Below are 14,656 nucleotides of genomic sequence, written 5' to 3'. Positions count from 1 at the left end.
TAAATATCTGGATATCAATTTCAAATGGATATTCAGTTTAACTAAAAGGCTACCATTCAAATTTCAATGAGCAGAAGTACTTAAAATGAAGACTTTGTGAAGAATTAATAATTACATAGGAATAAATAGGATAAAAAACACTGTTCTTGTTTGCAACAGGTCACTGTTATTTGATAATCTATCCGTGAATGTGAAACTAAAAAAATTATGCAAAATAGCTTTTTAACTTTTATTCAAATTTGAGAACAATATTCACATTTTACTTATAATAAACTAACAAATATACCTCTACTCCACATGAGATCTTGAAATATCTATCTCTTGGCAACACATGTAGCAAGATCTAATATTCCATAATTTAGAAAAGTAATAAAACTATATAATTTATGAAAATTCAAAAATTGAAAGAACAAATCACATTCAACCTAACCTATATTTACAAACTCTGTTAACTCTGAATAGTAGCGAGTATGATGTTCCTCACTCACTCTAAATTGCACAATTAAAAAAATAAAACAGACATATCACTCACAATAAAATACAAGGAACTCGAATAATATCTCCAGTAAGAACTAAAATTTTAAAATTCGATGCAATAAAAACAATGTTTATGGCTGGTATGTTTTCGAATACATTTTTGCATTCCTCGAATTAAATATGCAAAAAAAACCGGCGAGGATTCTGAAGGGACTATTCGAATTTGAATTTATTTACATCGATAACCGAAAACCAATAACCAATTGAAACAATTGGAACGAAAAAGTTTAATTAATGGTCTCTTCAAAATCTCCATGGTATCTCCGATTAACATAATTGTAACATTATAACAGGTTTCAATCGGTTATAAAATTTCAAGATTATATACTCACAACGATAAAGGAATGTTTTAAACTTGGAATATAATAAATAATCTTTATCAATGATCCGAAGCCACTATTAAAATATTAAATGTGAGCTTCTGGCTCGTAGAATTCCACTCAAAACAACTTCAAATTACAGCACTTTTTATACAATTATTATACTAGAAACATGCAAATCTATAATTTCTTCATGATCTATTTTGAGCTTAAATGTTTGTTGTACCATTATCAGGTTTTCGCTATTTGAGTTTTTACAATTTGGGATCAGGGCGAATGAACTTCACCTTGTAATCAAATGAAAAAAAAAGGACATGCAAAGATTCAAACAATTTTGAAGGATCTAAATCACTCATAGCAGAAGAAAACAACATAGGCAACACAGTATAGACAAAGATAAAAATAGTCAACACAACATATCACTTTCAATCCATCACATTAATCTCAGTTCTCATTGGAATCATAACTAAATATAAATAGTTTAAGGAAAGTTTTCAAGCACTCATTTCCTTCTCATTATATCTTCTATAGTAAATCCAGTTCTCTTAGGTGGAGGCTGAGGCCTAGGCTGTGGAGGCTGCTGCACCACATCCTGCCTCTTCATCGACAGATCACTTGGAAGATTCGAAATCTCCGGTTCACTCACAACATCACTTTTGATTCTAGATACTCCTGAACCACTCGGAACCACGTGATTGTCAGGAGGTTTCAACACACTTGGTGGTGGTACATGGTGCATCGGAGGCATTGGAGACATCGAAGAAACCATGATGGACGAATGGATGCTGGGCGGCATCCTCAGATTCATAGGTGGAGTTGGACGCTCGTTCGCATAAGAAGATGGTGGAAAACGATCACCATCCATCAGTCTAGGTCTGTCAGCATCAAGAAGACGTTTCCTAAACGCACCTAGATAAGCAGGTTCTAAAGAGCCACTGGTTATAGTGGATGGCTTCATCTGAGCAGCAGCATGGTGAAGATCTCTTCTGATCTGCAGTTGTGGATGGTAGATAGGAGGAGGTTCTTGTGGTTCCTCCAGTTTATCATTGATCAGACTTGTAGGTTGATCTTCCACACCTGGATCTATCTCAGGGTCTTCATCCAAATCGTCTTCGTCTTCTAAGTCATGTTGGTAGTCTAGGCGCTCGTGAGATGGACGCATTGTATATGGACTCGACGTGCTTCTAGGCTCGTGGCATTGGGTTCTTTCAGATACTGGAGTGGTGGACCTCATGGATCCTTCATTAGTGGCAGATGGACTTCTAGGTCTTGGTGACATATTTCCAGAATCCTCACCTTGGTTGAAAGCTGGGTCTAAGACGTCAGAAGGTAGATCACCAACGGCGTGAGTTAGAGCATGACGTCGAAGGTCGCAGTTCCTCCTGAAGACTTTACCGCAAGAATTGCATTCGTATGGTTTGTGATCTGTGTGGGTGAGAAGATGAGTTTTGAGGTTAGACCGTTGGTTGAAGGATCTTGAGCATACTGGGCACTTGTGGGGCGATTCTTCCATATGGAGGATCTTGTGGACTGCCAGCGTCCTCGACTGACAAAAACCTTTGCCGCATTCTCCGCATTTGAATGGTTTCTCTTTGCTGTGGATGTATCTGGAAGAAAAAAATTGAATAAGACATTGTTTTGTAGGTCAAAGGAAACAATTTTTGATTATAACGTTGTTAACTCCTTATTATAAGAAATCGATCAATTATTCAATTTATTTTTCTTCAAAATTCAAAATATACTATTCGTTCGATACATTATAAACAAACTAGAACAAAGATGATGTTCGAACTTCATCCGAGATCTGAGAAATTTTCTATGTATAAAGAGAATAACAATTTCAAGTCCATTGGATATTTTCGTGCAGATGGTATTACTATAATTAAAAAACAAATTCAAGAGGAATATTGAAAATAAATGAGGATGCTTTTCCTCTTTCATTCACCAATTGAAACCCTGGAAACCATATCTCCAAGTTATATGGTCTACAATTAATGAATGAGTGCCTAAAAGTTTCAGAGTTCAGGTTAGTACTTTTTCGCTGATCTGTTACTTCAATCTTTTAGAAGTTAACCAACTCACTAACAAAAAGACTGAAGAAAATGAAATGAAAAGTTATTCAGAAGCAAGATAAAAATAAACTAAAGATAAATTGAAAAGCTCAAAAAAAAAAGGGAAAAAAAGAACTAAACGAATTAACATTAAATGAAGACAATATTCTGCATTCCAATCTATTAATTCTTATAGTTTGAGAGGTAAGAAACGGAGTATACAGTATGTTATCGATGGGAGCAGTCCATAAAATTAACCACAACATCTGATCTCCATCCTTACCCTTTTGCCATATGAAGACATAAAAATATTTCCACGGATTTAATTTAATAAGACAGAATTCTGTTGGAGATACACGTATATGGGCCTAATTAAGACCTATTTTGGGTAAATTAAGATCAGATAACCCAAAGTGGTTTGTTTATTGAGTGGGTCGCCAACAAGTAGCATCAGCCATCTTGTGATCACAGCGACAAAAGCCTGTCATTCGTCATTATAACGTTGTGGACCGGTTTCAAGCATTTCACCTATTATTAGTGTGCCAAGGAGTCATTTAAAATAATTGAAGAGATTGGGGAATTTACATAGACTGTCCTCTTGCAGACGCTGGGACCGAATTTCTTCGGCTGGACCGACGCAGGGCCGTATTGAGTTGATTTATCGATCGATCTTATATTGCTCATTGACTGTCTTGAGAGAGGTGGAACAATCAATATTGTATCAATTGAGTGCAGAAATTTATCACAAAAAAGTCTTCGAATGCAAAAGAAATCATTTATCCTTTACCAAGATAATGGTCCTTGTCACAAATCGATGAAAATCATGGTCAAATTGAAGATTTGCGCTTCCAATGGTTTATTTTTCAAATCTAGTCTCTAGTGTTATTGAGAGGGGTTTATACCACGTGGCAATCTCTTGATCTGTCAAAGTTGACTACTCCTCTTTCCTCAGCGTTTTCGAGATTCCACCATTTTTGAGTGAAGCAATCTGAAACGTTCCTCTGATTTACCGTCCCTTTCTACCACATGTAAGAAATCAAAATACGTTTTTACGTCTTTATTTGTAATTTTATTGAGAACGCCTTTTCAGCCTTTGACAGGACTTTTTGATTAGCATTTTTATGTAAAAATTCATAAAAGAATAAACGATTGTTCGAAAAGTTATATCATGCATATATTTATTATTCAATGAAAATCTTATTATTTTATTCATTTCAAAAAAATTAAGAAATAAGGACTTTCCGCAATGACCAATGCTTTAAAACGAATAATAGTGAAAACTTCATATAAATCGATGGTCTCTAGCCTCGAATAAAGCGTATCTACGAATTTTTGAACTGATCGCTGAAACGGTATAGACCCTCTTAATGTCTTTATACGATGGTCAAGTTACTTTGGCTACACTAATATGTAATATTCTAACTAAAGAAAACATCCCATCCATAAAAATTCCTAGAAATATTTGAAACGAAATACAGAATCAAACATTGTTAAATCAAATGGAACACCAGTTCTCAATACAAATATCCCTGAAGCCGTCTCTGGCCAGTGGAAACTCTACACAAATATGTAAAAAAATTTTGTCCTCGCCAGTTATCTCAGAACACGAACTCACGTTCAGCTTCTTGGATCTGGCGTGTTGCAAATGGAACAACAACCAGAAAATGAGAAAATAAAGAAGAGATACCGTCCTACGTTACACATGTAAGCCTGTCTTACACCTTCAAATATATGGCATGGCGAAAGTTTTGTCGTAATGAGGTCATAAAAATACGGGTGACATTATTGCGATGGTATTTGGGGGGCGACAAAAATTTTTCTAGTGGGAAAATGATATACAGAAGAGAAGAGATTGTTAAAATCAAACTGAAGCACTTTTGGGTCGTTGTGAAGCACCTTCTCGGCTGTGGAAACAGGTGGAAAAATTTGAACAGTAGGGACAAATCAGTGATGCGAAGAATCGAAACCGTGTGCGTCGTTGATAGACAACTGAGTATATTACTGCTGCAGCTCGTAGTGTTTACGAAAACACAGTTTTTTCGATTACTCGTCGATCTCGGAAATTAAGCATTAATTAATAATTTTTTATTGAAGAAATTGGTAGGTTTTATTTATTTCTTTCCAATAGCATATTTATACGTATATTATGTGTTTGTTTGTGTAAAAATTACTATGATATTTATAAAAACTACATTATTTTATCTAAAATAAAAAATTGTGAACATTTCCTCTTGATAGTTTTGGTTGTTATGTTTGTTTCGTTTACCTGTTTTAGGGCATGAGTGGCTGGACTCATCTCATATGATATGAATGCAGTAAAACAGATAAAATGAAATTATTATTACTTGAATGGTCCATTGTTGGGAATGATAACCACCATATTCTTTTGTATCGATCTGAGCCTCATAAAGTACAAAGATAATATAGATATACCCAGAAACTTGTGGTTTCTCATTTGAATACTCGAACAAAGAACATTACCAGGTCTTATCGTGAAATAACCACACAACAGTCTAATAAAGACATTTCGTCCTACAGTTTTCGAATTAAAAAATGATCACGAATCAACAAACACCCATTAGAACAAGGTCATATGTATATTTATAGAAAACCAGAAGTTTATACATGACACCTACCTGGGTATAATGAAAATTTATTTATTGCATTTGCATAAACCGTTATGTAAAAAGCAAATATCGATAAATTTCGAACGGCCGACTATTATCAGAATATTTTCTGGATTATCTTCATTACTATTCCGCAATTTGCCACCAGGTTTAATGTTTCAATCGCTTCTAATCCTGTAATCCGATTATGGAGAGTTGTACTCGATCGTGAGGCCGGAATCTAACGTGCATTAGCATAATCCGTCTAGATATCCCAGTGTTTCGATTAATCTGATGGTGCTATCTCAATTTTTGATCGGGTGGGTGTGTCTCATCGGAAAAATTCGACATACAGGATCGTGAACTTGCCATTCGTGATTTTACGTCTGAGTCATAGAATTTTCTTTAACGGACGAATGTTTTCGCACGAAGGTATCTGGATTTTCTTTATTGTTTTCGAGACTTATCCAGTTTGAACTCTACTAATTTTTAATTCGTAGGATTTTATCCTAAATAGATCATTTTTGGCGCTCAATAAGTCGTCGCAAAGAGAGCAGAGCGTCAGTAGACGCTTTTACTTCGATCTTTAGAGATCTGAGATTCAACTGACGTTTCTTCCCTCTTCGCGTCGCCTAAGTGACAGTCAACATTTGAAATTAATTATTTAGGGCGCGAAGAGAACAGACGCGTCAGCTGACACTCTTATTTCGTTCTTTAGAGATCTGATCGTCAACTTACATGTCTTTTCTCTTTGCGTCGCTAAAGTGAGCGTCAATATTCGAAATTATTAATTTAGGGCGTGAAGAGGACAGACGCGTCAGCTGACGCTCTTATTTCGTTCTTTAGAGATCTGAGCGTCAACTTACATGTTTTTTCTCTTTGCGTCGCTTAAGAAAGCGTAAATATTAGAAATTATTAATTTTGGGTACGAAGAGAACAGACGCGTCAGCTGACGCTCTTATTTCGTTCTTTAGAGATCTGAGCGTCACTTACGTGTCTTTTCTCTTTGCGTCGCCTAAGTGAGCGTAACTATTTGAAAATATTAATTTTGGGCGCGAAGAGAACAAACGCGTTAGCTGACGCTCGTACTTGTTATGTAGAGATCCGAGCGTCAGCTGTAGCGTCTTCTATATGAGCATCCTTGTAGATTCAATTCGATGTTAACGTATTGGACTGAGAAAAATTAGGCTATTATTGGAACGTTGAATATTTTGTTTGTTCATAATTTCGAATCTATTTCTGTACACTATATTATAAATTTAGATAGATGCTAAATTGTTGAGTCTTCTGACCTATGATTTCACATGTTTATTTTTAATGCTGTCAATTGTGGGAAAAAGGTGAAAATTATCTATGCAATGTGTTGCAAAGGTGATGAATCGCTTATTTTTGGTAAAAATCCAATCGATATTCGTCAAATCTAGTTCTTAACAAACCTAATGTCTGTCCATGTTAATTCTTGATTCACTTGTGTTTAAAGGTTGATTTTTTTTTTGTATTTAAGAATGACGATGATATTTCATGTATTGCTTTGAAGGCAATATTCAAGTTTAATTTAGAAATACTATTAGCTACTTCTTCACTTAAATCACCGAGTAGGTACTAGAGGTATATTAAAGAAATTACTTCTTTGAGCACATAAATATTACGTGGCACACACAATGATATGACAAATTATACATGCAATAACTCGATACAAGTAGCATATACTTTATGTTATATACCGGATAATAATGTCAAGAAGTCTGCAGTTGGTATTCATCAATTCTACATGGAAACTGTTGAGTAAACAATCAACATTGTGTACCTCAGATTGTTCAAGAAGATAACATAAGTGTCTGTTATTGTTTGATACTTTATTGAAGGCTTTCTTCAAGGTTTCTATATCTTTCTGCCAATATTCGTTTTAACCACTCGATCACGAATAAGTACTCATATACAGGGTATTTTCAAATTGTAGGTAAAAAGGAAAATGAGAAATTCCTTGGATGATTTCGAGAAAAATTACTAAAAGAAACTTTTTTCACAAAACATAAAAGGAACTGAGATGAAGACTCTTCAAGGTTTGAAATAATTGAAGTACCTACTCCTTTCTAACAGAGTTCTGCCTAAAAATACATACAATTTTAATAGGAGCATATAGAAGCAGAAACTAACGAAATGAAATAAAAGCTTCAAGTTCTATGGTCTTCGCTTTGCATTGAGCTAGTAGATACACGAATTATTGCAATAGTAATAACAGTCTCCAGAGTCTAGATTCCAGTCTCAGACCCTCGCTGCTCACTTATTCATATCCGCTCGAAAAACACACTCTACCAGATCCTATAAATACGAAAATGTCAAAATTCCACTGATTATGCGAGGATCGCAAATGCTGAGATATTCTGTGCTACAGTACGTCGGCTGTCAGTATAATCCCATCGGATTTATTCGAGGCAAGCTGTGTTCTTTGACTTCCACTACACCGTACGGAATGTCAGAGGAATTTCTTGATTATAAGACCACAATTTGTATGGCTTCACTTGGTTTGGTCGCTGTGGGGATTTGCGGGAATGATATCGAGGTTTTTGTCGTTTGTAGGATGGTGAGATGAATCTACGTTCTTCCTAATTATATCGGTTTGTTTTGAAGGTTTCTTTCTGAGGATACGTCATGATATCACTTCAGATATCGCTGATTTTGGAACAAAAGTAACTCAATTTTTGTTTAAGATTTTCAGAAGTTAATCGATGAAAATTTGTAATTTTTTGCTTTCCAACTTTATTATCTACGTTGCACGAAAGACATTCAGTATTGATGGATGTCATATGAAAAATGAAGGAGTTTTTATGTAACAGACACTAGTATTGCTAAACGCATATTTTCTTACTTCACAAATCTGCCAAAATGCGAAGTGAAATGATGCAAAATATGTAGTTTGGTGCAAGAAGCCAAAAAATGCCTACACACATATTGAAGTGCATTAGTATTATTCCTCACTTCGCAACTTAAATTATATGTAAAATGTAAATGTGCAAGGTTGTTTGATGATAAAACAATGTTTCAGAGCACTCGAGAGAACCACAAAGTTTAATAAAAAGGATTTGATACATATTGAAAAGTGAGAGGAGCGAAACGTTGATGAATAAAATGTTTTTTTTCTAGAAAAAATGTGCAACAATGTGTTAATGATTCTGAGCAGTGCTTGAAGCTGTTTAAATGGAATAAACCTGAATTTTTGCGTCGATATGTGACAATGGATGAAACAGGGCTCCATCATTTCACTCCGGAGTCCAATCGACAGTCAGCTGATTGGACTGCATACGATGAACCGAATTCAAAGCGAGGAATAACACAATAGTCAGCTGGCAAGGTTATGGCATCAGTATTCTGGGATATGCAAGGTATAATATTCATTGATTACCTCCAAAAGGGCCAGATCATCAACAGCGATTATTATATAGCGTTATTGGATCGTTTAAGGGATGAAATCGTTAAAAAACGGCTCTATTTGAAGAAATAAAAGGTGCTTCTTCATCAAGATAAATCGCCGTGTCACAAATTAATGCAAACAATTGCAAAATTGCATGAATTGGGCTCCAAATTGCTTCTGCATTCACCGTATTCGGTCCCTAGCGACTTTTTCCTGTTCTCAGACCTCAAAAGAATGCTCGCTGGGAAGAAATTTAGCCCAATGAAGAAATAATCGTCGAAACTGAGGCCTATGTTGAAGCGAAAGGAAATTGCACTTCAAAAATGATATCGATAAGTTGAAAGATCGCTATAATCGCTGTATCGCACTCGAAGGCAACTTTGTTGAATAATAAATTCGAATTTTGCCAAAAAAATGTATTTCACTATAGTAGACCGGAGTCTTCTCAATTGGCCTGTTAGTTTTAAAAAGACGAACTTCAAGCGAGACTAATTCAAACAATTTTCCATGATTGAAGTAACGAGCATGATTGAAGAAGCTTCTGTTCAAGAAAAAAAAGAAGAATCTTCAAAATTACCATATTCTCCCTTTTCCATAGATATTATGACTCACGCGAAATAAACTAACGATTGCGTGCCTCTAATGGCTCATATATCCACCTAATGGACTCCAAAAAACTGGAATATGTATCTTTAAATATACGCCGCCTCAACTGGAATAAAAAAATAGTGTGGGAATTTTTGTCAGATCATTATACCAGTAATGGCAAAAGTTTGGATTCCTCAGAAAGCCTGCCGCCCATGATTTATGGTATTTTAATTGTGGAAGTGTAACAAGATTAGCGAATTCTAGACCGTGCCGAGCAGAGCCGTCTTTCGCCCAACAGGCCATTTCACAAATTTTTAAAATAATTTCTAAGTATTCAGTTGTTTTCTTTTGATGTAAGTATAGGTTTTCCAATAGCGGCGATACAATTTGTAAAATACAAAAACATGAATTAATCAAATGATGCACAATTTTTTTTATTTAAAAAGTTAGATTATACCATTATGTATGGAAAATAAAATCTCTCGAATGACCACCACGACTTCTTTGTAAGTACTAAATTCTGTCGACTCAATTTTCCACACTTTTTCACATAAACAAAGATGTATTTCAATAGACGTTCAATATGAATTTTCAATTGACCAGTTGTTGGATTATCAACATAATATTGTGACCTAACATACTCCCACAGAAAGAAATCACAAGGTGTTAAAGCACTCAACCTGAAAGGTTAATAAACTAGACCATTTCTTGAGATCATTTCATTACCTATTTTTGTTTTCAATGAATCGATTGTTGAGGTGGCTTACTGATTTATTAGCTTGACATTTTAACCAACTATTTGACTTGAAAATCAAGCTCGTGAAAAATTACATACTTGAGCTTGACTTGACTTGGTTTTAGATATTTATTGCTTGACTTGATATCAAGCTACTTGTTATTACTTGAGCTTGATATGCACGCGTAGCACGGGATATATTTATGCAATCTCGTGCGCGCTTAGTCTAAATGAGGGGATTCCTCGAGCGCCGAAAGACTGAAGCACTCGCCAGTGTGACTTTATTAGTAGTTTTCTTGCATTTTTATGAAATCTATTGGTAGATTTTGTTAGTTTCAGAAATATCTTTCCAAACTTGTCCAGAATGGCCAAGGATTTCATTATCAACGCCAGCATCTTCAGCTCCTGTTGAAAGACAATTGTTCAGAGCAGCTCTTAAAGCAACAAAAACTCGCAATAGGTTAGGCGACAAATCTATAAGATTCCCAAGTGGCTTGGATCTTGGATGGTAAATTATGAAATCAAACAAAGCCTGGAGGTTTCTCAATATTAAGAAACTTTATTTTTTTATTTTGTTTTATTTTGTTATGATTAAAAGTGATTTAATTTATGTTTCTATTTCGAAAAAATTGATGTGTTCGGTTCAAGCTCAAGCCAAGTAGCTTTAAAATCAAGCCAAGCAGTAAATCCCTAAGGTGGCTGTGTGGCGTTAAGGAGACGTGTGTTTACTTCATATTGACGTCATCGTACGTAAGCCAATCTAATTTGTTCTTCGACACGTGATAATATGTATGCATTATACTATTAGGACACTATTTTGCATACTGTCAAAAAAAAAAAGACTTGATGATATTTTCTTCTTCATTATGAAAAAATCATAAAAACCTTGCTTGATACGGATGGAATACCTCCAACTGACCACACAATTCTCAAGTAAGACCTCCAACTACATCATGAAACCAGAAAAAAAGAAAAAAAAGATCCGTATTTCTCCGAAACACTTGCAGATCACCTGTCGGTAATTTGGGCCAAAGACACCCCTGATTAAATATTAATTTGAGTTATTTACATCTATCCATCTCCGTCTATCAAGGCGGCGGTTCAGACTGAGGGCGACCCGCTTCTTCGGTCTTTGGCCGCCTCAGAGCGTACAAGGCTAACCGGATAGATGCTGCTCCTCTTGAAAAAATCAAGGAACAATGTCGTCTTGAGATCCAGGGCACGGTTGCCACGTCGCCAAGAAATATGGAGCAGCAGGATTTGTTCCCACGAGAAAGAGAAAAGTATTCAGAGGTAGATATTTCTTGGTATAAACGTCAAATTATTCAATATCTTTAATTTGCATAAATATTTCTCAAAAAAGAAGATTACACCCATACATCACGTTCTTTATATTAGAATCTGTTTAAGGTTGATATCAATATTGTTTTAAATGTCTTAAGTTTCCAATGACCTTTCTATAGGGGAAATTAATAGTTCACAATAGAAATAACTAGCATATTTATTGTAGAAAATGTCGAAATTTGCAGGAAAGCACTGATCGCAAAGGAACGAAAAATGTAAATAGCATTTTTATTTACTCATTCTTTTGTTAAATTTATTTATAACGTTCTTGAAAGTCTAACTTAAAAGGATTTAAATAAATAGGATAATTATTTTAGCCTTTGTATGTCAAACTTTAGTGGGGGGCAGCAAAATTTTAGCCCCCCCTTGCACCTCCTTAGCATCACCACTGCCAAATTGTAGAAAATTACTCAAATTTGGGGTAATTACGTTATAATTCGAAAACTATATTCACCAAATATTACTTCAGCTCAAAAGAGGATGAAATTATTAATTTCTTTATAAAGTAATTGTACGATTATTGAAAAGCCACAATATGAAAGAAATACATATTATTATAATCTTTCGATGAAAGTTTTAACATTGATGATTTGAAAAGTCAAAATTTGTCGAAAAAGACTAGATGTGCAAAAAACACTACGATAGCAAATTTCTAGCCAAAAGTTAACTGTTTTTATATTAACAAAAATAAATAAAACAGCGCAAATTTATGATACATTGTTACTGAAGAGCCATTCAATTATTCATTATACAAATATAAATCGATATAATGAGGGAAAGAATCAATATGACTCTATTATTATTTAGCAATCACATAGGTACTCACTTTGATAAAAAAAATAAGGATTGTTGAAAAATCAATGAGTGAGTAATGGATGTGAAAATATTGTTATCATTGATTAATGATTGTGTGATTTCATAGATTACTAGTTCACAATATTAGAAATAGTTTTCCCAGACAATTATCATATGGAATTACACCGATTGCATATATTGGAACACACCTTTCAGGGAGTGTGAATTCTAATTTAATATTTTTTCATCAGATGACAGCAAAAGTGCAATTAATTTTTTAATGTTCTCAATTTGATTGAAAGAATATAGTTATCACTAATTGAAAAATTTGAAAGTTAATTATTGTAGAGTTTTCGTGGATAACGTTTGCTTTGGACTCGAAAATGGACATTCTATGAAGAAAATTCAAGAGACCTTTTTTTTTAGTGAAGCTCTGTCGATTTCAGAAATAAAATTTTTTTTTTCGAAAAAAGATAGTGGTGTAGATAGATAGGAAAAAGATCATCGCACCACTATATCTACCTACGCCACTGGATAATTTTGGCAGAAGACACTCAAATAAAAATTTAAATAATGAATATAATAATACTAGAGTTATAATTAGACAACTGATTTTTTCAAACTTGAACACCCTGTATCTCTTAAACGAAGCTTGTTAGGATATATGTATGTTCATGTGAAAGTTTTTTCATGAAAAGAGTTATTGTATACGACGCCAAAGTTATTGAAATAAAATCTGTACCACCCTATATGTACTTGCTATTCAATTTAATACAGGTATCTTCTTTTTTAAAACCATTTTTTTTATTATTTCGATCAGAAAAGAAGAATTCGTTCGTATAAAAACCGATATATAGTACTCTGAACCCAACATCCGCTTTTTGCAGATTTAACACAGGAATTCGATCATAAATGTGGCAACAGCGTAGTAACTCGATATTCAGCTCTTCATGCATATATGAACGTGATTTTTCGAATCCACAACGTTTGTACTACGATCACAACAGTCGATTGTCAATGAATGAATCCTCTTGGCGAAGGTTTCATGCGAACTTTCTTCTTCATTCAGTGACTCCGTTCAGATTTTCTGCACACTCCTCTTCAACTCCGTTTTGGAGACTTGAATAGACTAAGTCAAAAAAAATTTTTTTGATGTGAATTGAAGTATTTTTATTTTTTTTTCGAGAATTTTCAGACCAGTACAAATGTAGGGATCTGCAGGTTAGATTCATGTCTAAACACAATTACTTCCAACAGAATCCGTAAGAAAATATGTGATCAATTAACATAAGTCTAACAATATTAATACTTCGGTATTAGCATTCAAGCTCATCGACAATACATTGTTCACGTAGCTTATGAATTAGATCGGAAAATTCTCTTTACAGTCGACTTAAACCATAAAGTACCCATTGTTCTTGCTATAATTACACTTCTGATGTGAAGATGTATAGTAAAGCTTATTAATTACATCTAGTGCGATAGATAAAATCACTACTCAGATTCAACATAATGGTATATTTATGCGTAATGTTGCCAAGAAAATTTCAATTGAATGCAGAGAAAATCAGCATACAGTATTGCAATTTTCTTATCAACTATACAGCTTCCAACGACTTCAACGTCTATTCAATAAAAGACTATCCTTTGTTCTGGAACAAACACGAACGGTAGAAAGAAAATGACTGCTTTGTCAAGAAGTTGAATTGAATGTCTATGATTCATGTACCATAAAATCAACACGACAAAAAAATTAAAAAAAAAGAGAGATATACAGACGACCACCCCTATCATAAAATTTTTTATAAAGGTTATAAATGCGGGTATGGAACATCCTCAGAAGCAACCAGTGTAATTGGGGGGTTTGATAACACCTGTACCCCTGTTCGTGATGCTTATAATGAATACGTTGTTCATAGTTTTTTCCCTAAGAGATGATCTAAATTAGAAGTTTGAAATAATCGAAAAAAATTTCGAGAAGATACAACTTTTACACAATGTTGTTCCTTTCCTTCTATTTTACAAATTCTCAATCCGAAAATATCCGATAATTATTGTGTTCCTACAGGGTTCTAACCTTGGGATCTTCAGTAATCATTTGAGCTAAGATAATTTATTCAGTATCAATTTAATTTATTCAAATTAAAAGGCAGGGTTTTGAAGCTAGAAGTATGAGTATAGTAAAGCAGTTTGAAACTTTTTGAACTTGATATAAATTGTACATCCTGCGTCTAAGAATCATAACATAAACAGCGTTGTATGCAGCA

At 34.3% G+C, this 14,656-nt stretch overlaps 1 protein-coding gene across 1 annotated transcript in view; it reads right to left on the bottom strand.

The window, feature by feature from the left end:
• Positions 1–215: 215 nt before the first annotated feature.
• Positions 216–14,656, bottom strand: part of LOC123681700 (protein bowel-like) — a 63,781-nt gene continuing 49,340 nt past the window's right edge. The window contains exon 3 of the mRNA XM_045619944.1: positions 216–2,464. Coding sequence (XP_045475900.1) covers positions 1,360–2,464 — 1,105 coding nt within the window. The 3' untranslated portion in view covers positions 216–1,359. The remainder of the gene's footprint in view (positions 2,465–14,656) is intronic.

Source organism: Harmonia axyridis, chromosome 6 (genome assembly GCF_914767665.1).
Source record: "Harmonia axyridis chromosome 6, icHarAxyr1.1, whole genome shotgun sequence".
Lineage (NCBI taxonomy): Eukaryota > Metazoa > Arthropoda > Insecta > Coleoptera > Coccinellidae > Harmonia > Harmonia axyridis.
Note: the sequence above shows the minus strand (reverse complement) of the source record. Positions and strands in the feature narration are given on the sequence as shown.